Source organism: Lepidochelys olivacea, assembly GCF_965140295.1.
Source record: "Lepidochelys olivacea isolate rLepOli2 genome assembly, chromosome: 20".
NCBI lineage: Eukaryota > Metazoa > Chordata > Testudines > Cheloniidae > Lepidochelys > Lepidochelys olivacea.
The window spans coordinates 18424598-18449087 of NC_140430.1; the positions used below are offsets into that span (position 1 = coordinate 18424598).

The window sequence follows — 24490 nt, forward strand, 5'->3', positions numbered from 1 at the left end:
CGCCCCCTCGCTCTGGAGAAGCCGCAGCTGCGGAGCGGCTCCGGAACCGGGCGGTCGCCGCGATCCAGCGCGATGGAGCCGGGCCGGCGACCGGCGGAGCAGTGACCGGCCGGCGAGGAGCCCCGGGGGCCTGGCCGGGGGGGCAGCGATGGCTGCTGCCTAGAGAGGGGCGGTGAGAGGGGTCGGCAGGCCCCAGCGCCGGGCAGCGGGGGCACCGACAGCCGCTGGGGGGGGAGTTGGGGGTGTTAGATGGACAAATGCGGGTGTCGGGGCTCGATGGATGGGGGGGGGGTGTATGGCTGGACAGAGGGTGAGGGGCTGTATAAAAGGGGTGTATGGAGGGAGTGGGGCGGGGATGTATAAAAGGGGTATATGGAGATGGATGGATAGAGGGGGAGGGGCTGTATAAAAGGGGTGGATGGGGGTGGATGGATGGATAGAGGGGGTGTATATGGATTGACAGAGGGGGGAGGGGCTGTATAAAAGGGGTGTATGGGGATGGATGGATAGAGGGGGAGGGGCTGTATAAAAGGGGTGTATGGGGATGGATGGATAGAGGGGGTGTACATGGATTGACAGAGCGGGGAGGGGCTGTATAAAAGGGAGTGTATGGGGGGATGACTGGATGGATGGAGGTGGGTGTGTAGGGCTGGATAGATAGAGGGAGGGGGGTGTATAAAAGGGGTGTATATGGATGGAAGAGGGGGAGGGGTGGGGTTGTATAAAAGGGGTGTGTGGGGATGACTGTATGGCTAGAGGAGGGTGTGTGGGGCTGGATGGATAGAGGGAGAAGGGGGTGGGGCTGTATAAAAGGCGTGTTTGGGGAAGGATGGATAGAGGGGATGTATATGGATGGATAGAAGGGGTGGGGCTGTATAAAAGGGGTGTGCAGGGATGGATGGGTAGAAGGAGTGTATATGGATGGATGGGGGGAGGGGCTGTATAAAAGGGGTGTATGGGGATGGATGGCTGGAGGAGGGTGTATATGGATTGACAGAGTGGGGAGGGGTGGGGATGTATAAAAGGGGGTGTATGGGACTGGATGGATAGAGGGGGAGGGGTGGGGCTGTATAAAAGGGGTCTATATGGATGGATAGAGGGGGTGTATATGGATGGATAGAGGGGGAGGGGCTGTATAAAAGGGGTGTGCAGGGATGGCTGGATGGCTGGAGGAGAGTGTATGGAGAAGGATGGATAGAGGGGGAGGGGTGGGGCTGTATAAAAGGGGTGTGTGGGGAAGGATGGGTAGAGGGGGTGTATATGGATGGATAGAGGGAGGAGGGGGCTGTATAAAACGGGTGTGCGGGGATGGCTGGATGGCTGGAGGAGGGTGTATGGAGATGGATGGATAGATAGACGGGTGTTTGTGGGGCTGGATGGATAGAGGGAGGAGGGGGTGGGGCTGTATAAAAGGGGGTGCCTGGGATACAGAGATTTACAGCCCCCAGCCTGGCACAGTCTCGATGGAATCTGTAGCCGGTAATGGGTGCGATCGCTGGGCCCGGGAGCCAGGCACCTGGTGACTCAGAGCGAGGGGGCCTGTTGCTAGTGAACCAGGGCTGGTGGCGGCTGGATCCGCCCCTTGGCCCAGCTCAGGCAGGGGCGATGGGGCCGTGGCCCTGGCAGAGCTGTACAGGTGGGGGGGCAAATCAGAGCCTGACTCTGTGCAGAAAAGGGCGGGGGCTCGGCAGGTGTGATGCCAGTTGAGGACCTGGACAGTGGGGCTGGGGGTTGGGGTCTGGATCAGTAGCAGGGACCAGTGTGGGGTTATCCACGGGGGCTGGGAACTTTGTGGTGGGGGGGCTTAATTTCTATTTATCTCCACGTGCTGCCAGGGCAGCCGAACTGGGGTGTGAAATGGACAGGATTAGTGTGTGCGTGTGGCGGGGGGGTATTCACCCCAGTATCAGCTACCACACCCCTCCCGGGAGGTGGAGGGTCCTGACCATCCGGAAGAGAACTGGGGGAACCGAGCTGTCAGTTCAATGTAATTGTGCGGCGGGGGGGGGGGGCGCTGGCGCTGAAATGCAGCAAGACCCCTCCCCCATTCCCCAAACGCATGGGGCAGAGAGCAAGAAGGTTGAGATGAATTCAGGTTGTTGACTGCATTTATGGTAGGGTCTAGCATCCGATCGAGGTCAGGGCCCCGCTGTGCCGGGCGCTGCACAGACCCCAGCTGAGATCAGGCCCCCGTTGTGCCAGATGCTGAACACTGAGAGACGGTCCCTGCCCCAAGGGGCTTACAATCTACATAGATGCAGAGTGGGAGGGGAAACTGAGGCACACAGGGGGGCAATGAGGTCACACAGCTGGTCAGAGGCAGAACAGGGAACAGAACCCAGGAGTCCTGAGTCCCAGTCAGCCCCCAGTCGTGGGTGCCTGCTAAAGCTTTGTGCTCACTGGGTGCAGACGGCCCCGGGCAAGGGGAAGGGGTCACTCGGCAAGGGCTGTTGCCCTCTCTCGGGTGTGTGGGCTGGGGGTAGATTGTGCAGGTCATGCTGCTGCTTCTTCCGTGCTCTGTCCTCCTTCGCCGGGACTACTTCCAACCTCCCAGCCAATCAGCATGTCTCAGTCCAGCCCCTTCACCCAGGCAGTGCCCATCTGTCCACCTCTGCCAGGACTACTTCCAGCCACCCCACCAATCAGCACTTCCCAATGCCGCCCCTTCACAGGTGTGCTGGCCGCCTCTGCAGGGACTACTTCCAGCCTTTTCCTCTTGGTACTTTACCCTGCAGGTGGAGGGATACGTAAAATAGACCTACTGCTATTTACAAACGTTTCTAAGCCAGGGTTTCTAGAAATCGCGGGGGCAGCAGAGGTCGCCCCAGGGGGTGGGAGAAAGGCTCCTACCTCGGCTGAGCCACACTTGGATCTCGTCACACCCTCGCGGTGGCTTGGCTCACACGCCCCATTTCACGGGCGACCGAGCGCTTCTCGCAGGGAAACTCCGGTGGCACAAAACCCTGGAGTGTGACTGAAAGTGTGTCTGGGCCCGCCCCCTCTCGCACGAGCATGTCTGGGCCCCGCCCCCTCTCTCACGAGCACGTCTGGGCCCCGCCCCCTCTCGCACGAGCACATCTGGGACCTGCCACCTCTCGCACAATGCATGTGGCTGGGATCCGTTGTCTCTCGCATAGGTAGGATTCTCCATCTCTTGCATGGGCAGACAGGATCAGACAGTCCAACTGTCAACCCGTTTAACAGTTCTGTCCAGCCCCCGAATGCATCCGGCCCCCCCAGTTCTACAACACGGCGTCCTCCAGACGGCGTGCCCTGGTACGTACGGTGCGGAGTGGAGGTGCCGCACGGAGGAAGCCGCTTGGTAGAGCCCAGGTTTCGGTATGTCGCCCGTGGAGATGCCACCCAGCTGGCACCCGGCCTGCGGCCCCGAATGGGGCCCAGAACCTGCCGAGTCCAGTGACCAGAAGCAATTTCGGCAGAGGTGTTTCCTGTCAGAAAAGGCCATTTTGTCACAGTTGAAAGGTGGATTTCCACCTCCTTTTTGACAGAAAAATTTGGAAACTGATCAAAATGGAGCCAGTCCTTCTGCTGCGTACAATTCCTTATCCTCTTAAACTTTCACACGCTGTTACATTCTGTTGTATACCTTTACATTATATATTCCCTTATACTCGGAGATTATATGATTTATTATTCTCTTACCTTTATCTCATTATTCTACTATCTAGACTTTAGATTATGTTACATTGACAGAGCTATAATCTGAATAGAGAAAATACCATCTAATAGAAAAGTGTAATAGAACCGAAATACCAAAAAAATAATGGATTATATTTTTATATGAGGATATTTTCTCTGTTTAGATTGCAGCTCTATGCAAGTGCAAGAGAATCTAAACCGAGACAAAGAATCTTTTACACTTTGGTATTCAATTCTATTTTCTCTGTTTAGATTCTATGACACACTTTCTCGTTCACCGCAGCAGATCTTGTATTGTGCTGTTTTACATTCCTCTCGCTTTTCCATCTCATGCTGAGATCTCGCCTAGCTCATGTTTTCTGTCCTGTTCGAACGCTTCAAACGTATCAAAAGAGAGCGTCCAGCTGCTCCCGACCGTCCGGCATTTTCCCCAAATTTCCATTCCACCAACATTCCAAAATCTCGACTCGTCGTCCCGCTTCGGGGCGATTTGTCAGATTGTCCCAACGCCCCAAAGGAGCAGGGACAGGAGGCCAAGTGGCAGGATGGCAGCCAGATCAGGAGCCCGTGGGAGGCCTCAGCTGAGGGACGGGCTGTGGGGGGCAGCCAGGTCTCAGCCTGGAAGATGAATCAGGGGAGTGGGGGGCAGTTCACACCATGCGAGATGCTGCTTGGGGAGGGACCTGGGGTCTCTGTTTGCACCGTGCATGGGCAGGGGGCTGTGTAGGGATGCAGTGACCGCTCTGCCTTTGGGTCTCCTTTGCTAGGTGCCCCCTCCCCACGGAGGGACCCCCTCTCTCCCACGCCCGGAGTGGGCATCATGGCTGGCGGGAAGCAGGAGCTGAAGAGAAGCGTTTCCATCATCCCCTGCTTTGTGTTCGTGGAGGTAAGGCATTGGGCCTGAGGAGCGTGGGGCTGGGCGCCAGGAAGCCTGGGTTCCCTCCCTGGCTGTGGGAGGAGAGTGGGGTGTAGTGATCAGAGAAGAGGGGGCTGGGAGCCAGGACTCCTAGGTTCTGTTCTCCACTCAGCTTAGTGAGAGAATCCAAAATTAACCAATGTACCTTAAAACGGGGACCTGGCACTGCGAGCTTCCCTGTGGCAATATTGCAGATCCACCGGCCCGGTGCTCTCGCACGGCCCTGGGAAGACCCCTTCAGTGCATCAGCCCCATCAGGATCGCACTATCTCACTGGGGTCAGCCCCTCGGCTTCCCCGCCTCCTGGGACCGAACATTCAGCACCCCTGGGTCATGCCGTGAGCTCCCTGCAGCGAGTCCACCTGGATTGGAGCCCTGGGGGAGACTTGCACCCCCAAAGGGAGCCATGCCCCCCGACTTCCTGATTCCGGAGTGACATCCCTCCCAGGAGGGTTTATTAGTTTCTGGAACACAGCAGAGCAAGCCCTTAGTTACCAGAGAGAACAGAAAGTTACAGCCTGGTCCATCTGGGTCATCCATGCTCCTTAGTCGCTAGGTACCAAATGTCCGGGCATTTGGTGCGGTCCTTGTTTTCTGGGACTCTCCATAGGCCTGGGGTCCAGGCGTCAGTCACACCTGGACCTCTGCAAACAGTAAACAACCTCCCCCAACCCCACCCCCATGCAGCACATAAGGGAAACTGAGGCACACAGTGTAGTCATACAAAACATTATGAAAAATTCCCACTTTGTCCCAGGCAGTGCCCCGGCCAGGGGGACTCCAGAGCTGTGAGCTTCTCTGCAGCAGTGCCCAGCCTGGGGAGATGAGGAGACTCCAGCACTGCAAGTTCCCCACAATAGTGCTCCAGGCCAGGGGCGAGGAAGACAGTGCTGTGAGCTTCCCTGCAGCAGTGCCCTAGCAACTCCCCTTCCTCATGCCCTAGCACCAGCCCCTCCTGCCATGAACCCTCCAGAGGTTAGACACAGGGGTTTTGCTGTGGAGGAGGGTCCTGCGTTAAACGGCAAGTGTGGGGGGGAGATCATGTTGGGGGGGGGCTAAACGACCCCCCTTCACCGTCCAGCTCAGGAGCACGAAGTCGGCCTAGAGAGCCAGGGCCACGAGCCAGGGAATGAAATTTTCCTTCTGTCACTTCATAAAACCCTGGCCCTGACCCTTTGAGCTCACTGCCAGTGGCTGGGGGGTGGGGCCAAGGCAAATCCCCAGCCCCCACTCCCTTGCTTACAGGATCCTTCATCACTTCCTTCCCATCCTAAACAGCCCCCATGCCCCACCCCAGAGGTGGCTGCATCTCAGCACCGAGCAAGGGGTCCCTGTATAAACAGCCCCTGCACCCCACCCCAGAGGCAGCTGCATCTCACTGCTGGGTGAGGGGGGCCTGCAGCCTTGAAAAGGCACAGCGTGGTGTGGGTGGGGGGGTTGGATTTATTTGGGTGCTCCGGCTGGAGGAGGGGCAGGTGGGTGAGGGGGGGAAGCCCTGGGGGGAGGCGAGGGGGAAGGGAGCAGCCGTCTGCCCCAGTCTGACCGAGGTGGGTGCCTCGGCCGTGAAGTGATGCGGAGCTACAGCAGGCAGCCAAGCGTGAACGGGAGTGCACGAGGGAGCTTGCACGGAGCCGGGGGGCGGGGGAGAGGGAAGGGGGAGGCGGGACGGATGGTTCCTGGGCTCCCCCCACTCCCAGCCCGCGACTCTGCCTCCTCGCTCCGCTCCGCCCGGCGCTCAGTCCGGGCCGGGCGCGGGCCGGGGCCGGGCGCTGAGCTGCCATGTTCTATTTCCAGCTGGTGATCATGGCGGGCACGGCGCTGCTGGCATATCACTTTGAATACACCGACACCTTCCCCGTCCACATCCAGGGCTTCTTCTGCTACGACAGCACCTACGCCAAGCCCTACCCGGGGCCCGAGGACGCCAGCCGCGCCCCGCCCGTCCTGGTCTACTCCCTGGTCACCGCCGTGCCCACGGCCATGGTGAGGGGCACCCGGGCAGGGGGTGGGGCTGGGGGGGGGGCGTGTACATTGGGGGCTGACGTGTGGGTCTGGCATGGGGGGTATGGGAGGGCTGGGTGGTGCCCGGGGGTTCTGGTGGGGCTGGGATCTCAGAGGGATTGGGCCCATGAGTGTCACACCTGGGTTCTGACCCTCCAGACCCATGCCAACCCCTTGGGCTTGGGGGCAATGTGCCCCCCCAAGCAGAGGCTGCTGTCAAGGCACCCACACACCAGCCCCATGTGCCCCATTGGGGGCCAGTGACCAAGGGCCCCCCCTGCCACAGGGACCCGCTGGCACCTGCAGAGCATAGTCTGGGGCGGGCTGCTTGGGGTTCTCAGAGCCTCCTCCGGGGGGCCGTCAGACCCAGCTGGGGTGTCAGGGTCCTGGATCCGGGCCTGGGTTAGCAGCTTCTGCATGGAGTGGGGTGCGGGCTGGGGGGCAGGACTGGTGGCTCCAGGAGACTGGTGGAGTGGAGGGGGGCTGGGGGTTTTGGGGGGCCAGCAGGGGTGGGGCAGGGGAGTCATGTAGATCATCTGTGCAAAGGGAACAGGGAGCAGCTGGGGCCTGGTGCCCCCAGCCCGCACCCCCCATGCCAAGCTGGCAGCCTGAATGCGGCTGGTTCCATGTATGGCCAAGCCCCTGTCCTGACCCCACTGACCAGCAGCTGGACACGGAAAGCAGGGCCCCCCCACTCAGAGCACGGACGGCGCCTTGGGGCAGGAGAAAGATGGGGCTGGGCTGGGAGGGCCCCCACCCAGTGCTCTGCCAGGGCCCCTCAGTCCCCACCCACAGCCCCATTTCCCTGTCTCTCCTTCTCCGTCTTTGCCCTCTGCCCACCACTCCCGCCCCTCCATCCCTGCCCTTCCCCGATCCCCCCTTCGTGGGAACTGAGGCAGGGTTTGGGGGAGATAGGCCATGGCTCCGTCCCCCGCCTTAGAAGCTGGGAGCTCCCAGCCCCCCTCCCTTCCCTCCACTCCCCCGCATCTGGGCTCCGTCCGCTCCAGTTGGCTAATCCTGGCTGCACCGTCTGCTCTGCGGGGTGGGGGGGGACCCAGGGAGGGCTGGAGGGAGGGGCTAGAAAGGGGGGGTCAGGGATCCCCCACTCCTCCCTGCACAGATGAGGCTGCCTCACTCCTCCTCCACCCCCTGCCCCAAGGATCCCCCAGCACCTGGAGCAGTGGGGCCAGCGTTGGGATCCAGGCTGGGGTCCCGATGGCAGCGGGGTGCCCCCTGGGGGCAGGACAGGGTATTGGGGGAGGGGAAGACTAATGGGGGGGGCTCTTGGGGGCCCAATCCTGCACCCTGGGCCCAATTCTCAGTTATGGTGATGGCACTTTGTGCTTCTCAGATGGGAGCTCCCCTGCCTGGTCCCAGGAGCTCCAGGCTGACCTAAGACCCTGGCTTGGGGGGCGTAGCTGGAGCACACTGGGGTGTGCCTGCTCCCTGCCTTCCCACAGAGGCCTGTGCTGGGACAGAGCATGAGTTAGAGCAGCCCCGAGGCTGCCCTGGCTGGCTCCTAGATCCCGTCCTGCCGCCCGAGAAGTGGGAGGGGGCAGCCCCTGCGGATGGGGTCCAGGGGGATTGGGCCTGAGGTGGGGGGTGCTGATGGAGCCACTAACTGGGATCCTGCCCCCCTCCCCCGGCCCCAAGATCCTGGTCGGGGAACTGGCTGGATTTCTCTGCTGGCCGCGGCAGCGTAAGGAGAAAACCATCGTCTCTGGGGAATGCTGCTACTTCATCCCGCTGCTGAGACGCATCGTCCGCTTCCTGGGTGAGTGGGGGGGCCCCTCGCTCCCGACCCGCAGCCCCCTGCTCTCCTACCCCTGGGCTGTCCTCCCCCGAGCTCTGCCGGTGCCCCTCGCTCCCGACCCGCAGCCCCCTGCTCTCCTGGCCCTGGGCTCCCCCCAGCTCTGCCGGTGCCTCTCGCTGCCGACCCGCAGCCCCCTGCTCGCCCGGCCCTGGGCTCCCCCCAGCTCTGCCGGTGCCCCTCGCTCCCGACCCGCAGCCCCCTGCTCACCCGGCCCTGGGCTCCCCCCAGCTCTGCCGGTGCCCCTCGCTCCCGACCCGCAGCCCCCTGCTCACCCGGCCCTGGGCTCCCCCCAGTTCTGCCGGTGCCCCTCGCTCCCGACCCGCAGCCCCCTGCTCGCCCGGCCCTGGGCTCCCCCCAGCTCTGCCGGTGCCCCTCGCTCCCGACCCGCAGCCCCCTGCTCGCCCGGCCCTGGGCTCCCCCCAGCTCTGCCGGTGCCCCTCGCTCCCGACCCGCAGCCCCCTGCTCGCCCGGCCCTGGGCTCCCCCCAGCTCTGCCGGTGCCCCTCGCTCCCGACCCGCAGCCCCCTGCTCGCCCGGCCCTGGGCTCCCCCCAGCTCTGCCGGTGCCCCTCGCTCCCGACCCGCAGCCCCCTGCTCGCCCGGCCCTGGGCTCCCGCCAGCTCTGCCGGTGCCCCTCGCTCCCGACCCGCAGCCCCCTGCTCGCCCGGCCCTGGGCTCCCCCCAGCTCTGCCGGTGCCCCTCGCTCCCGACCCGCAGCCCCCTGCTCGCCCGGCCCTGGGCTCCCCCCAGCTCTGCCGGTGCCCCTCGCTCCCGACCCGCAGCCCCCTGCTCGCCCGGCCCTGGGCTCCCCCCAGCTCTGCCGGTGCCCCTCGCTCCCGACCCGCAGCCCCCTGCTCGCCCGGCCCTGGGCTCCCCCCAGCTCTGCCGGTGCCCCTCGCTCCCGACCCGCAGCCCCCTGCTTGCCCGGCCCTGGGCTCCCGCCAGCTCTGCCGGTGCCTCTCGCTCCCGACCCACAGCCCCCTGCTCGCCCGGCCCTGGGCTCCCCCCAGCTCTGCCGGTGCCTCTCGCTCCCGACCCGCAGCCCCCTGCTTGCCCGGCCCATCTCTGCACTAATCACTCCCCTCCTCCCGCAGGTGTCTATTCCTTCGGCCTGTTCACCACCACCATCTTCGCGAACGCCGGGCAGGTCGTCACGGGGAACCAGACCCCCCACTTCCTCTCCGTTTGCCGCCCCAACTACACGGCGCTGGGCTGCCAGCTGCCCGGCCCCCAGTACATCACCGACCGGGGGGCCTGCGCTGGGAACCCCGCCCTGGTCACTGCAGCCCGCAAAGCCTTCCCCTCCAAGGACGCCGCGCTCAGTGCCTACGCCGTGGTCTACACCGCCGTACGGGCTGGGGGGCTGCGACAGGCTGATGGAGCTGTGGGGCAGAGGGAGGGGAGGCCGCGGGCTAGTCAGGGCAGTGGGATGGGGGTAGGGAGGTGGGGCAGAGGGGTTGAGGGGGCAGGGAGAGGGGACAGCACAGGGGGCCGTAGGGCAGGGAGAGGGGAGGCAGAGGGGCAGGGCAGCCCAAGGGAGGGGGAGGGAGGCAGGCAGTCTGCGGGCAGGGGGGTCCGGAGGGCAGGGCTTGGGGGGCTTCTGATGGCTCCTGCCCCCCCCCACGCCATCTCTCTCCCCCCAGATGTACGTGACGCTGGTGCTGGAGGTGCGGGGCTCCCGGCTGGCCAAGCCCACGCTCTGCCTGGCGCTGGCCGGCCCGGCTGCCCTGGTGGGGGTGGTGCGGGTGGCCGAGCACCGAAACCACTGGGCTGATGTGCTGGCCGGATTCCTGACCGGGGCTGCCATCGCCGCCTTCCTGGTGAGCCCCCCGCAGCCCCCCACCTCCCCGGAGCGTCCCCAGCCCACTCGCCTGTCCGCAGCCCCCACAGCCCCCTACTTGCCCCCCACGACCCTCCACCTCTCCTGAGCGCCCCAGCCCCCTCGGCTCTCCACAGGCCCCCCAGCCCCCAAACTGTCCCCCCCGAGCTCCCCAACAGCCCCCCACCTCCCCTGAGCGCCCTCAGCCCCTGCCACAAGGCGCCCACCCCCACAGCTCTCCACAGCTACCCCACCGCCCCCCACTTCCCCCAAGCCCCCAGCCCCTGCCACATGCCCCCCACAGCCCCCATAGTCACCCATCTGCCCCCCATGGCTCCCCACCTCCCCTGAGCATCCCCAGCCCCCTCAGCTCTCCCAGCACCCCCAGCTCCCCACCTGCCCGCCCGAGCTCCCCCGCAGCTCCCCACCTCCCCTGAGCTCCCTCAGCCCCCCCCACCTGCCCCCCCAAGCTTCCCCATGGCCCCCCATCTCCCCTGAGCACCCCCAGCCCTGCCACATGGCACCCACCCCCCATGCCTCTCCACAGCCCCCCACCTGCCCCCCGAGCTCCCCACGGTCCCCCACCTCCCCCAAGCACCCCCAGCCCCTGCCACATGGCCCCCACCCCAACAGCTCTCCACAGCCTCCCACCTGCCCCCCACACCCTCTGCTGCCCCCCACACTTCCTGACACCCCCCGAGCCCACCCCCACATGGTCTCCACCCCCACAGCTCTTCTCAATCTCCCACCTGGCCTCCCAAATCCCCCACAGCTCTCCACAGCCCCCCACTTGGCCCTTAAGCCTCCCACAGTCCACCACCCCCTACCACACAGCACCCACCTGCCCCCAACCCTACCCCCCCGGACACCCCACCAAACCACACAGCCCCCACCTTACCCCCAACTCCCACAGTCCTCAGCGCACAACCCCCCCACCCGGGAGGCCTCTCAGCCACACCCCGGACTCCCCCCATCGCACTCAGCCACCCGTCAGCTGGGGGGCGCCGCGCTGCAGGGAGCGGGAAGGGGTCCCTAGGGGGGCCGGACCCTCCCTCACTCTGGGTCCCCATCCCCAGGTGACCTGCGTGGTCAATAACTTCCGGAGCAAGGCGCCCGCGGCCCAGAAGCCGGCGCCGGCCGAGAGCCTGGCCAGCGTCCCCGGCGTGGGGCTGCCCTGCGTCGAGAGCCCCCTGGAAAAGTTCAGCGTAGCCCAGGTGAGGGGCAGGGCACCTGCAACGAGTCACCTGGGGATGCGCCCAGCTCTGGGGAGCCACCAGCCAGCCCATCCCCCTCCCGCCGCAGGGCAGTGGCTGCATCCTCTGGGGCCGGGGGCTCTTTGCTCAGTCCCCCACCGTCCCGAGCCCCAGGAAAATGCAGGGTGCTGCAGGGCGCAGGGGTGGAGGTTGGGGGGCTGCAGAATGGGGGTGTAGGACTGGGAGAGCAGGTGTGGGGGGGGGTCACGTGGCCCCACTGCCATCCCCTCCCCCACCTCACACTCTGAGCTGGCGGGGAGCTGTGGGGGGGGGTAGGTTCCCCTCGGGATGGGATCAGGATGGGGAGAGGCAGTGGGCCAGGACAGTGCGGCCTTAACCCCTGGCCCCCAGCGTGGGGGCTGGGAACTGCATAACTCCCCTGATCCCCTCCCCCCTGAAACCCTCACCCGTGGCCCCACGACACCTCAACACCCCCGCCTGCCCCCCAGGTCATGCAGGGAGCAGGGGTGGTGTTGGGGGGGGATGCTTCACCAGGCATCTGGCCCCCAGCACCCATGGCAGCTGGCTCTAGGGTGGGGGTGGCTCTCACAGTCTTGGGGGAGGATGCTGAACGGGGCGGGGTCTGGTGGGGACATGCAGGAGGAGTGGGGCCCAATTGGGGGTGCGGGGGGGGGGGAGTATAGACACCGAGTCCTGCATCCTGGGTTCCTTCTCTCCCCACACTTTCCCCTCCCATTCCCACCCTTCTCCATCTCAGGCTACCCCCCAGAGATGAGTCCCAAACCCCTTTCTCACCCCATAGGAGCCTCAGTCCCCCCTGTGAGGGCTCCCCCCTGTGAGACCCCCGATGCCCCCCATTTGAACCCCGCATCCAACAGTGTGAATGCCAATGACCCCCTGATCCCCCCAGTGTGAACCCCAAAGACCCCTCAACCCCTCCAATTCCCCCACCCATGGTGAGCAAGGAGCAAAGGCCTAACATTGTTTCCATCTCTCTGTCGTTTCTTTCCCCCCCATTTCCCCCCTCCTCCCGCCTGATGCTGCTCTCCCTGGGGGGGGCCCTAGCGGGTCAGGGACCCCCCAGAAGAGCAGGATTTCTCCACGCTGCTCACCCGAGGCCTGGAGAGGCAGCTAGCTCGCTCCCTCCGCATGGGGGGCCACGCTGGGGCGGCTCGGCCCTACGAGTAAGTGCCACCCCCCCTACGCCCTGCTGGAGACCTGCCGAGGGAGCGCTCCCTCCCCCCACCCCCAGGCAGGTGCAGCCCAGTGCCAGGGAGGGGGGAAATGGGGCAGGAGTGGGGGTGAATGGGGAGGATGGATTATGGGAATGTGTTTTGGGAGGGCAAATTAATTTTGGGAGAATATGCAGATTCTGGGGGGCGTGAAACAGAAGTTTTGGGGGGAAAGGAGAGAAAAATGGGGGATTTGGAGGTGGAACAACCTACCAGGGCTGACCAAACCAGATTGCAGAGGGGATAACAACCTACCAGTGCTGCCCAAGCCACATTGCAGAGGGGATAACAACCTGCCAGTGATGCCTACTACCAGCATTGCTCCCTCAGCTATACCACTAGAGGGCTGTGCTCTGGGACCAAAGGTTGTGGGTTCAATGTGGGGGGCTGTAACTTTTTCAGGGGCTTTGGGGACACGTTTAAAGCTCTGCCCCCCCCCCCGTTTCTCTCCCCTCCAGGATCACAGAGCTGTGCTCCCAGAAATCACCTGACCCCCAGCTGTGTCTCTTCCCCACCACCCCCGACGTGCTCATCCCCTCCCGCTCCGTCACCAGCGAGGTCTGACGGAGACACTGCCCCCTGGGGAGGGGAGGGGATGTTGGGGCCCCCCCAGAACCCCCCACCCAGGACACCCCTTTGCCTATTGCCCCCCCCCGACCAGCACCATCCCTTTAACCAATTCCTCCCTGGTTTGTTTGTGGTTTGTAATGACACACTTGTAAGTGTGATGCGCGCGGAGGGTGTGTGTGTAAAATCGCACCCTCCTTTTCTATAGGGCCCAGCTTTCTTCCCCCCCCCCCACCCGAGGTGGGCCCAATCCTGCAGCCAGGGCAATAAGTGGGAGTTTCAATCCCCCCCATCCTGCAGCTGCTGAAGTTGGAGTGATAGGAACAGAATTAGTGCCCCCCACTGAGAGCCCCAAAGGGCCCCCCAGCTGGGGGCTGCCTCCCCAATATGCAGGCTGGGCAGGTGGGAGATTGGACGGGGGAAGTGGGGTGGTATGTCAGTCAGTTTGATCTGGGGAGCGGGGCTGGGGACAGAAGCTGACAAGGGGACAGTACTGAGTGGGGGGCTGGGGGAGCAGTGGGGGCCAGAGGGGGGTGATGAAGGTCAGAGGGGGGTCAGGGGGCAGCGGGGGCCAGAGGGGGTGTCGGGGGCTGGTTTCAAAGGCCTCGGCAGAGCTCAAGACAAAAGGAAGAAACCAGCAAATTGGGAGCAGTGTGGTGGTGGTGGGGGTTGTTTGCAACAAATTCTGGGCCCTGCTGAATCTGGATTGAGCAGAAGATCAGGGGAAGGGTAGGAGGGGGCACGGCCGGGTGGGGGGGGCATATGTGTGAGGGGTGGGCGAGGGCATTGGGGGGCAGGCGTGGGGGGCTGCTTCTGTCTCTGGAGCCCATTCATCCAGTCTGCCCGGGTCCTGGGCACCCCTACAGCCAGGACCCTTCTCCCTGGGGGGTCCCAGGGTGCCCCCCCAAAGCTGTCGGTGCCCAGAGAAGTGGGGGAGGGGGAATCCTGAGCCCTTTGTGGGCAGCTCAGCCTCACCCATCAATCACAGATTATCGCTGTCCAACCATAGGGCTCAGATGGGGGAAGGGGAGGGGCTCGTCTAAGCTCCTCCCATGGAATAAGCCCCACCCACAGGAGTTGCCCAGACCAGATGGGTGTTGAATGGGGGGCTTGGTGGGCCCCTGGGCCCCTGTCCTCCTTGCCTGGGGGGGAAGGACTAAGTGCCCCCCCACTCGTGGTACCAACAGAGCCGTGGCTGGTGGCTGATCCATGCCCCCCCCAGGGCTGGAGTCGTTAACGACGTTGGTGTTTAAGTGATGGGCACCGAGCCGGGGCCGTTCACACCCCTGCGAGTGGCTGGGCCGGACTCGCCCCCGCCGGGGTTTCCCCGCCACCGTCACACCTGGAGCCGGACTCACTCCTATCGTCACAAGCCAGGAGTGCGAGGGGAGCCCCGGAGCCAGGGGGGGCGGGGCGGAGCTGCTGCATCGACACCCCAACCTCCAGGGGGATCGAACACATCCTGGACCCATTTCTTCCCCCTTGGGTCGTCCGGCCAGGGCTGGGGAGTCTGCTGTGAAGAACCCCCCCATGCTGGGATATGGGGGGCAGGTGCCTGGGCTGGGGGGGGCAGGGGAAGGTCTGATCCAAAGGTGGGGGGGTCAGGCCAAATCTAACATGTTCCCACGAGGATTTAATAAAAATCACGTTTGTAACAGACGCTGGTGGCCTGGAGATTCGTCAGTCATCAGCCCCCCGAGTCACAGCCCCCCAGAACGAGTGTGTGAGGCTGCAAGTGGGGCGGGGGGCAGAGATCAGAGCAAATAGTGCAATTGATGCCCCTTACTCCCGACCCGTAGCCCCCTGCTAGCCCAGCCCTGGGCTCCCCACTCCCCAGGCTTCCTGGCCAAATTCCAGTGTCACCCCCTCCTGATGTGACAGATCAGCCATGTCAGCCGCATGAAACAGGGCGTGTCGCTGATGGGGGGGGGCTCATAGCATCCCCCTCCCCCTGCACCTCCAGGGTGGGACACTCTCCCCCAGGGACTCTCTCGAGCCCAGTTCATTGTCAGGGTGAACCCCCCAAGGCCCAGTGTCCCATTTCCCACCCCCGAGCCAGCCAGACCCCTGCCGGGGGCGGGATTGGAGCCAGTGCCCCCTAGAGGGGAAGGCCCCATGGCCTGGAATTCCCGGTGGCCTGTGTCCAGGGCAGTCCCTGCCCCCACCCCGATGTCCTGGGGGCAAATCTCTCTTCCCCTGATGCGGTGCTTTATTCTCCATTGCCATGGAAACACAATCACACGGGGGGGGGGCGGCGGGAGGCGTATCCCAGGAGCATCTGGAGGCTTCGCAATAGCAAGAGAACACCCCCCCCAACCCTCGTGGGGGGGTATGCCAGGAGCTGGGATGTTCAGCAGGAGTTGGGAGGTAGATGGGCAGCTCCCCTGAGGGCAAGTTATTCCCTCCTTCCCTCCCCACTTGGGGGGCAGGGACCTCGCCGCTACTTTTGAAGGGTCCAGCTGGGGTAGATGGGCCTGCAGAAGGGGCACCCGCCCCTCCCCACCACCCCCTTGTGGCTGAGCGCAGCCTGCCTCAGTTTCCCTCCATAATGAAGGCCCTTAAAGAGCCCGGCGAAGGCAAAGCCAAGCCCTCCCGTGGCCAGGATTTAAGGGCTTTTCCCTCAGAGCCTTGAGCAACTTGACCCATCCCAACGTCGCTAGGCTGCCCCATATTCCCAGTTTGCCTAGCTCAGCCCCCCCCCCCCACACACACACAACAGAGCTTGTCTAAGCCTTTGGTCAGGTCCAGGGGCTCCGACCTTAATTAACGGCCTTCCAGCTAACGAGGCCCAGCCTGGGGCGCTCCTGCCCTTCCGCAGAGCCTGGCACTGGTGGGCTGGGCAGCCGCCCCCAGGAAGGGCCAAGTGCCATGCCAGGGCCCCCTGTAGCCAGCATGTTGGCAGGGAGGAGATGGGAGCTGCCGCGGGCATGGGTAGAGTGTGGGCTTGGGGGGCGTACGGCTGAGTGTGGGTCCATGTGCACAGGGTACATGGGGGGAGGCAGAGGCATTAGCTATTCACTCAGTGCACTGCCCAGCCCCATGGGGCCTAGATCCAGCCCTGGGATGGGGCCCCTGCTGGGCACCCCGTCCCCCCACATCCCAGCCTGGGACAAACCTCGGAGCCGTTTAAAACTTCTCCTCCAGCTCACCAGCTGGCATCAAACCGCTCAGGGTTGGTTTGCGTTTGCCCTGCGAAGGGACCCCTTGGCCGCAGGCTGGGGAGGGGGGATGCGGAGATACCTCCTGACTCCAAAGTGGGGGCTGGTCTCACAAAAATTGGAAACCAGGGGCCGGGTACCCCTGCCAACTGGAGAGGGGTCCCCAAACATCAGCAGTGAGTGAGAATGTAATTACATCTAGTGTAAGACCGGTTGTAAAGACTGGGGTTAGAGGATTATGGGCTAGTGGTTAGAGCTGGGATGGGCCAGGAGCCAGGACTTGGCAGTTCTATTTCCAGCTCTGGGAGGGGAGTGGGGTCTAGTGTTTAGAGCGGGGGGGGGGGATGGTGTGAAAAAAATGGGAATTCTTAATATTTTGTATGAATATGGTGTGTGCCTCAGTTTCCCCTCTGTGCTGCCTGGTTAACTAGGTGGTGGAACAAGGGAGTTTATTCTTTGTAGCGAGCCAGGTGTGATTGACGCCTGGCTGCCGGGGGCCCCATGCCCATTACGAACCCGGACAACAATGGGCCAGACAGTTGGTGCCTCAGATCTAACGCCCCAGGCTGGCCGCCCCGCCTCTGTGGGAAGCCAGCGGGAGAACAAAGTGCGAAGGCGGGTGACCAGGTGGCCTGGTTAGCCCGGGAATGAGAACAAACTGGTCTCTAGGCTAACCCAGCACCTGTTCCGCTGGGTTCCCGACTCTAATAAACCCTATTTACACCGCTGGCTGGGAGTCACTCCAGGCTCAGGAAGTCGGGCGGCATGACTCCCTTTGGGGTGAAAGCCTTCCCAGGGATCCAACCCAGGTGGCCTTGCCCCGGCGAGCTCATGGCTTGACCCAGGGGTGCTGAGGGCAGGAAAGGTGCTTACCCCAGAGAGAGCGTGACCTTAAGGGAGTTAACCCTTGAAAGGGGTCTGGTCTGCCCAGGGACTGTTCCAGAGCCGTGTGGGAGCACCGGACCTGTGGCTCTCTGACAGCTGGGAGACAGGATTTCCAGCTCTCAGAAGGGAGTGGTGTCTAGTGGTTAGAGCAGGGGGGACGGGGGCTGGGAGCCAGGACTCCTGGGTTCTATCCTCAGCACTGCCACTGACTGTCTGTGTGATCACTGGCACATCACCCCGGGCTAGGGTGGACAATGTGGGGTCCTGATAAAGGCTTGGGGTAGGCGTGGTGGCAGCGGGGGGCGGTTCCCTTCCTGGCTACCTCATTGGTATGCGTCTCAGCAGCTGGGGTGTCTCAGCCCCCTGCGCCCTCCCCTCCTACCCCACACAGAGCAGGAGGGGAGTTAACACCTCATTGGGAAGCATCCGGGCAGCTCCCCTGCTCTGGGAGTGACAGGCTCAGGCTCTCTGCAGATACAGGCAAAGTCACTGTGTTGGTTACACCCAGGCAGCTCCCCCTCCCCATCGACAGGCTCAGGCTCTCTGCAGACTCGGTTATTGGACAGCCCGCCTGGGAACACCTTTGTTACTACAGAAACGTCACTCATTGCTCTACCAGTCCGTCAGTGCGCGGTTGGTCTGTCTGGGTTTAGCATCAGCTGGTGCCTTGGGCTTCATCTGAATGGCACAGAACAGCCGAAGGGGGCCGCGTGCCTGTTTAGCTGGGTACGGCTATGGGGAGGTGCCCCCCGTGTGTTATTTTTTCATTACTAACTTTTAGGCAAATTACGGTAGAGCTGAGCTCAGGGCCCAGGACCCTCAGTAAAGGACAGTCCTAAGAGCTCCTAGTCTATGTGGCTAAAGGGTGAGAAGGGAAACTGAGGCAGAGAGGCCAGTGATGGAGCTAGGAATAGAACCCAGCTCTCCTGAATCCCAGGCTTGTGCTTCTCCCACGGGGAAACGGCCGCCGGCCCCCCATGTCTCCTGCATTGCCCCTTTAAGTACTGCACAAGAGTCTTGAAGCCTCCAGCACAGGGCGCGCTGGACCCTGGGCTCTGTAGCTGCTGCACATGGCAAGGCCTGGCGCTGAGGGTCAGGAGTCCTGGGTTCTGTGGTCCTGGCTCTGACCCTCACTATAGCCACACTCCCTCCCCCATGCCTCAGTTTACCTCTCTGCAGGGATCCAAGAAAGGTACCTGGGGCATGGCTTAATGAATATTCATGAGGTGCTCAGAGCTCATTGGGGAGAAGGCACAGGGGCAGGGCATGGCGGTGTCACTGGCTGGGAGTATTTATGCCAAGCTCATCGCTGGGGAGGAGGGTCAGAGCCCCTGAGAAAGAACCAGCAGGGCCCAGCTCTGCCCCCAGGGCATGTTTGTGCCCAGGGAGCCCCAGCTCCCGGAGGCAGGTGGATCGCAGCTCTGGCTGGAAACAAGAGAGAGGCTTCCTGCCCTCAGGGCCTGAGTCTGCAGAGAGCCTGAGCCCCTCACTGTGGGAGGGGGAGTTTCTCCCTCCCTTCAACGATGTTCCCCATTAGCCGGGGTAGGTGGCTGGGACAGGCCAGGATCCAGTCCCACGGTTAGTGTGTGTGGGGGGGGGTGCTTTTCTGACGAGACTGGCACCAGTGTTCCATGCTGGGGAGCTGGGGGATTGGGGAGGCTGAAGGGGTCAGTGAAGTTGGGGGGGAAGCTGGATGAGGGGCCTGGTGGGGCCCAGTGTGAAACCTGCAAGAAGAGCAGGAGTCGGGGCTGCAAGGGAGCCGGGGTCAGTGGTTGGTGTGTGTGTGTGTCACGCAGGCCTGTGCCAGTCATTTCACCTGTCCCCTTCCCCCCACCCCTCAGAGCCAGGTCTGGAGGTGCGTGATGGGGGGTGGGGCAGGGATCTCAGCTCCCTGCAGGGCTCAGGGGACCCTGAGAGTTGCCCCAGACCCTGACCCCAGGGGCACTGAGACAGGCCCTGTGTGGGGGCACGAGGCGCTCAGGCTTTGCATGAGCTGGTTTGCCCTCAGCTGGGCCTCTGGCAGAGACGGTGCCGGGCACCGGGGCCGTGCCATGGCGGGGGGGGGGGGTGAGCCATCTCTGGGCATGGGACTGTGGGGGAGGGGTGAGCCAGTGCCAGGCACCAAGGGGGGGAGCGGGCTTGAGCTAGCCCTGGGCACAGGGCTGGGGGGGAGCCAGTGGGGGGCACCAGCGCAAACCCAGCTGGGGCTGAGCAGACTCGGTGCTAGGCCCAGGGCTGCCCACAGTGGGAGGCTGGAAATCCAGCTGGTGCCCCCCCGCCGCCGTGTCCGCAGAGCCCAGGACCGGCCCTGCAGCCGGGGGCCCCAGTGAGGCACCGGTACCGGACCCGGGCCTGGCTGTGGGGGCGGGGTGGGGTCTGTCTGTCGGGCACCGGTGTGTCGCTCCCACCCCACCTCACTCTCTTTGTAACCCCCACTGCTCCCAGCCCCTCCCATCCCCCTGGTCCAGCCACGCAGGGGCCTAGCACTCACACTGGGGCGGGGGGGGGTCAGTTTCCCAAGAGGGGCGGGGCCCTCCCCAGCTACCCACCTTCCCCCCGCCAGAGTCCCCGCTCCCCCCTCCCAGCCCCTCTCTCCAGCCCCCCCCTCCCCGCTCCCTCCCCCCCCCAGATACCGGGGCGTCGCCTCCTTTACAACCACGATCCCCCCCCCGCTCAGTCCCACGCCACTCGCGTGACTGTCACCCGCGGGCAGGCCCCACCCCACGCCGGGGCTTTGCCCCTCCCCGCCCCGGGCAGGCAGCGGGCACCCCGCCCCCCCCCCGGCGGGCCGCGATTCTCCCAGCCAGGGGCACAGGGCGTGGCATCCCCCGGGCTGCTGCGGGTCCTGCGCTCGCCATACGGATCCTTCCCCCCCAGCTGGGGGGTGTCACCCCACATCGCGTGACCCCTCCGCTCCGGGGGGGGGGCGGCTGGCTGCAGTGACGGCGAGGGGAGGGGGGGGGCAAATCCAGCCCCTGGCTCGCCTCTTTTCTTTTCCCAGGCATGTTTACAGCGTGGAGCTGGGGGGTGTGTGGGGGGTGCTTTCTCCGGAGTCATGGAGGTTTCTGGACTGGGGTGGGGGCGATCCGGGGATGGGGGCAGAGAGGGAATGGGGGGCGGGGGGGGGAGGCGTGATTTTAAAGATACATCCGGCTGGAATTCCACAAGAAATCCGGGGATTTCCTCCGCCGAGAGAAAACATCGAGAAGGAGCTTGGGCTGAGGACGGACAGACAGACACGAGGCGAGCCCCCGAGCCCCCGCCCCGCGCTGCCTCCCCTCCTCGGGAGCTGCCGGACAAAAGAGGGGTGAGTCCCGGGCTCTCGGGTCGCGCCTTTGCCCCCCGGGAGCCTTTGCAGCCTTTTGCTATTTCTCTGCATGCCCCGGACTGGATCCGTTTGCTGGGGCGTGAGTGTGTGTTCGTGTCAGTGAGTGTGAGTGTGTGTTAGAGTGTGTGTGAGTGTCAGTGTGTGTGTGTTCGTGTCAGTGAGTGTGTGTGGGTCTGTGTGTGTCAGTGTCAGTGAGTGTGTGTGGGTCTGTGTGTGTCAGTGTGAGTGTGTGTGTGTTAGTGAGTGTGAGTGTGTGTTAGAGTGTGTGTGAGTGTCAGTGTGTGTGTTCGTGTCAGTGAGTGTGTGTGGGTCTGTGTGTGTGTCAGTGTGTGTTCGTGTCAGTGAGTGTGTGTGGGTCTGTGTGTGTCAGTGTGTGTGAGTCTCAGTGAGTGTGTGTGTCAGTGAGTGTGAGTGTGTGTTAGAGTGTGTGTGAGTGTCAGTGTGTGTGAGTGTCAGTGTGTGTTAGTGAGTGTGAGTGTGTTCGTGTCAGTGATTGTGTGTGGGTCTGTGTGTGTCAGTGAGTGTGAGTGTTAGTGAGTGTGAGTGTGTGTGTCAGTGTGTGTCAGTGAGCGTGAGTGTGTGTTAGAGTGTGTGTGAGTGTCAGTGTGTGTGTGTGAGTGTCAGTGCGCGTGTTAGTGTGTGAGTGTGAGTCAGTGTGTGTGTGTGTTAGTGTGTGTGTGTGAGAGAGATCCCCCAAGGTGGGGCAACATGCTAAGAAAACCCCGCTGGGTTTTTTCCACCCCCCCCCCTTCATTCCATTCTGCCCCATCCTTTCCCAGGGCCAGAGCCCCATTTCCCGTCCCTCCCAGCCCCCTGCTCTGCTCGCACTCCCCCAGCCCCTCGGGGCTGCTCCTCTTCCCACCCCAGCGTCTCCAGCCCACACTTCTACTCCCGCGGGTGGGGACCAGCCTGACTCCAGCGTCATTTTCCTAACCCGCCAGCACCGGTTTGTGGGCTCTTCCCCAGCCAGGCACACGGAATGAAGATGAAGCCCCGGGGTTATTTTCTGGTTGGAGCGCCCGCTCTGCTCCTTTTTTGAGGGTGTTTTCTTTTCCAAAGCATCTCCGGGAATGTTCCCCCCTCTCTGGCAAAATCTCTTCCCCCCCCCCCCCGCCTTGTGTTTTCACATTCAGCTACAGTCTCCCACTGCTGCGCCCTTTCCCTGCTTTGTGGCTTTTCTCCCTGGTTCCTGGGTGGGTGTTTTCTTTTATTTCTTTTTTAGTGAGCAAAAATGTGTAAAGAAAAAAAAAAACCACCCCCCACCCCTTATCCAGAAACCCGCCTCGTTTTTCTTCTTCTCGCTAGTTTGTCAGCCGCTCCCCGCCCCAGCCGATGGCTGGTTTGTGCAGAGAGAGAAGGGTGCCAGGGGCTCGGATTGACACCTATCAGGAGGCTCCTCCTAAGGCCTTTGCAAAGTACTGCGTCAATGGATTGGGAGCGAAACAGGCGAGCCATCAGAGTGCATTTGAAGAGCCCCAGGCGGGGGCCCCGGGCCCCAGGCATCTCGGATGCGGGCTGGGCAAAGCGGGTGGCTTGCCCTAAAAGTTGCCGGCTTCCACCTGTTTATCCATCCCCTAAAAGAACCCCCCACCCCCGGCCGGGGCTCGATTCTCAGAATACCAGGACAGCGGGGAGAACTGGGGCCCTGCCCAAATCTGCCCTCGAACCCCCATTTTGCTGAGTTCTTGGTCGGTGGGTGTGAAAATGCCTCGCGCTGATCATGGCTTCCTGGATTGGGACAATGCAATCCAGGGGAGCTGGCCTTGGTGCTGAAAGCGAACGATTGGGGGGCCAGGAAAGGGGAGGGATGGAGCCGGGGGGGGGGGGGGGGTGGAGCGCAGAGAAAGGCCTGATTGCAGGATAAGAAGATCTCTCTTGTCATCAGAGCCCAGAACCTTTGGACACGGCGGCTTTCCTAGCCAGGGTGAGCTCGGTCAGGGTTTGGGTAGGGTCCGGTGTGACGGGGCCCTGATCTCGGCTGGGGTTTGTTCAGCGCCTGGCACAATGTGGGCCCTATCTCGGGCAGGGCCTGGCACAGTGGGGACCCGATCTTGGTTGGTGTCTAAGCAGCTCCCGGTGTGATGGGGCCCTGATCTCGGCTGGGGTCTTTAGCCAGGACTCTTAAGACCTCTAATAACAATTCCAGAGCACAGGTATTTACAGAGCAGGGGTCCCCTTCTTTCCCTGCTAGGAGAAGGGTCCCTGGGAGCAATAGGGGGTCTTAAAGAAGAGTAGAAATCAAGGGTGGGGGCACCTGGGGAAATAATCTTACATCATGCTTCCAGCTGTGTAACCAGTCACGCAGCAGACAGTGCTGGTGTGAAGAGCTGCTTTGGGTCCATTAACACCCCCCAGAAAAAATGCCACCCCCACAACACCCTGCCCAGAGCTCCGGAGTGTCAGAATTAAACATTTATCCGGATGCCTGGGTGTGTTCCCTGCTTGGAAGAGGAGAGGCTGCCTGACTGGTCAGGAGGGCGGGGTTCTAGAATCGGTGCTAGGAAGGAAGTGGAGTTTAGTGGTTGGAGCAGGGGGGGCTGGGAGTCAGGACTCCTGGGTTCTGTTTCTGGCTCTGGGAGGGAAGTGGGGGGCTAGTGGGTTACAGCAGGGAGAGGGCGGGGACTCAGGACTGAGGGTGAATGTATTTGCCCCCAGTTTTAGATCAGCTGTAAAGAGTAGGGTCAGGGCATTATGGCCTAGTGGTTAGAGCAGGGGCTGGGAACTAGAACTATGGGGTTCTAGCCCCAGGTTATTCACAATTGGACTAAGAGAGGGTGAGCCAGGCTAGACCCTCAGGGCAGCAGTTGCTAAAGTGACTTAAGGAGTTTGAAATATACAAGAATTAACCAAGGTGCTGGTCAAGCCCAAATAGACCCAGCCTTAACAAGGCCTTTTTAAAATGACTAATGGAATCATCGTTACCCCCAAGAGACTGTGAGCACATCCCAGCTGGGCCCGAACTAAAAGCCTTTCAGCCAGCCCCTCCCTGCCCCCAGAGCATTTCCCCGAGAGCATGTTCCTGTACCCAGCATTGCACTCGGGAGGCCCCATTGATTGCCCTGACACCCCTAAGTTAATGGGGTGTTTTGCAAGCTACCCACATGGGGCAGCGTATGTTTAGATACTAGCGAGTGGGGCATCTGTGAGTCAGGACTCCTGGGTTCTAGTCCAGTGCCGCTCTATTGGATTCAATGGGGCCAGATCCCAGCTGGTGTCAATGGGCATTGCTCAACAGGAGTCAATGGGCCCAGATCCCCAGCTGGTGTCAATGGGCGTCGTTCCATCAGAATCAATGGGGCAGATCCCCAGCTGGTGTGACCTGGCAGCCCTGCATGGAGCCAACGGAGTGGCACGGACATGCTCCAGCCCCACATGGGGTAAGAGCACAGACGGCCTGGCACAGAATCAGCCTGGCATCCTAACTCGCTCCACCCCTGTCCCCTTGGGGCTAACTCTCTATTTCTCTTTCAGCTCCTGCTTTCTCTCCTGTTTTCTCTGCAGGCTGGAGCTCCCCTCCGGGTCACCTGGGCAGGAGCTGTGCCCAAGAGGAACCCCCAGCCTGCTAGCTCCCTTCGGCGACGGGTATTCTTGGGTAGATAATACGGATTGCGTTGTTATTGCTTGAGAATACGCGTAGCCGAGGGGAGAGTCTCTCATCTCGTGCCTCTCTCCCTCCTTCCTGCACCAGCTGACGCTCACCCAGCCGGGGGCTCAGCACCACCCCTGGAGGAACACGGAATGGTGCCCACCCACACCAGATGGCACCAGCGAGCCAAGACCCATGCTGGCCCCTGTGTCATGCTACCCCATTCCCGCCCCTGCCCCTCAGTGATTGTGTTGGCCTGTGGAACTCCTCACCACAAGATGAGGAGGATTCCTGCATGGGATCAGACTTTTCC

At 62.7% G+C, this 24490-nt stretch overlaps 1 protein-coding gene across 3 annotated transcripts; it reads left to right on the plus strand.

Annotated features, from left to right (window-relative positions):
- PLPPR2 (phospholipid phosphatase related 2) lies at window positions 1-13347 on the plus strand. 3 transcript variants are annotated; one of them, XR_014709091.1, is made up of 9 exons: window positions 1-172; window positions 4428-4546; window positions 6371-6559; window positions 8231-8351; window positions 9483-9736; window positions 10032-10208; window positions 11284-11421; window positions 12487-12673; window positions 13112-13196. XR_014709091.1 is itself a non-coding variant. In XM_084610086.1 (9 exons), exons 2-9 carry the CDS (start codon window positions 4481-4483, stop codon window positions 13215-13217), a joined length of 1095 nt encoding a protein of 364 aa, XP_084466212.1. In that variant the 5' UTR covers window positions 1-172; window positions 4428-4480; the 3' UTR covers window positions 13218-13347. The 3 variants fall into 3 exon arrangements, 2 of the variants coding, with proteins under 2 accessions (XP_084466212.1, XP_084466211.1); XM_084610086.1 differs by having other exon boundaries at window positions 6446-6559; window positions 12487-12605; window positions 13112-13347; XM_084610085.1 differs by having other exon boundaries at window positions 12487-12605; window positions 13112-13346.
- The last annotated feature ends 11143 nt before the right edge of the window (window positions 13348-24490 follow it).

Bases quoted from the DNA above. Each gene is read 5' to 3' on its own strand.
- PLPPR2 (XM_084610085.1), top strand. From the start codon at position 4,481: ATGGCTGGCGGGAAGCAGGAGCTGAAGAGAAGCGTTTCCATCATCCCC. The intron at 8,352-9,482 runs GTGAGTGGGGGG...CTCCTCCCGCAG, and splicing joins ACGCATCGTCCGCTTCCTGG to GTGTCTATTCCTTCGGCCTG. The intron at 12,606-13,111 runs GTAAGTGCCACC...TCTCCCCTCCAG, and splicing joins GGGGCGGCTCGGCCCTACGA to GATCACAGAGCTGTGCTCCC.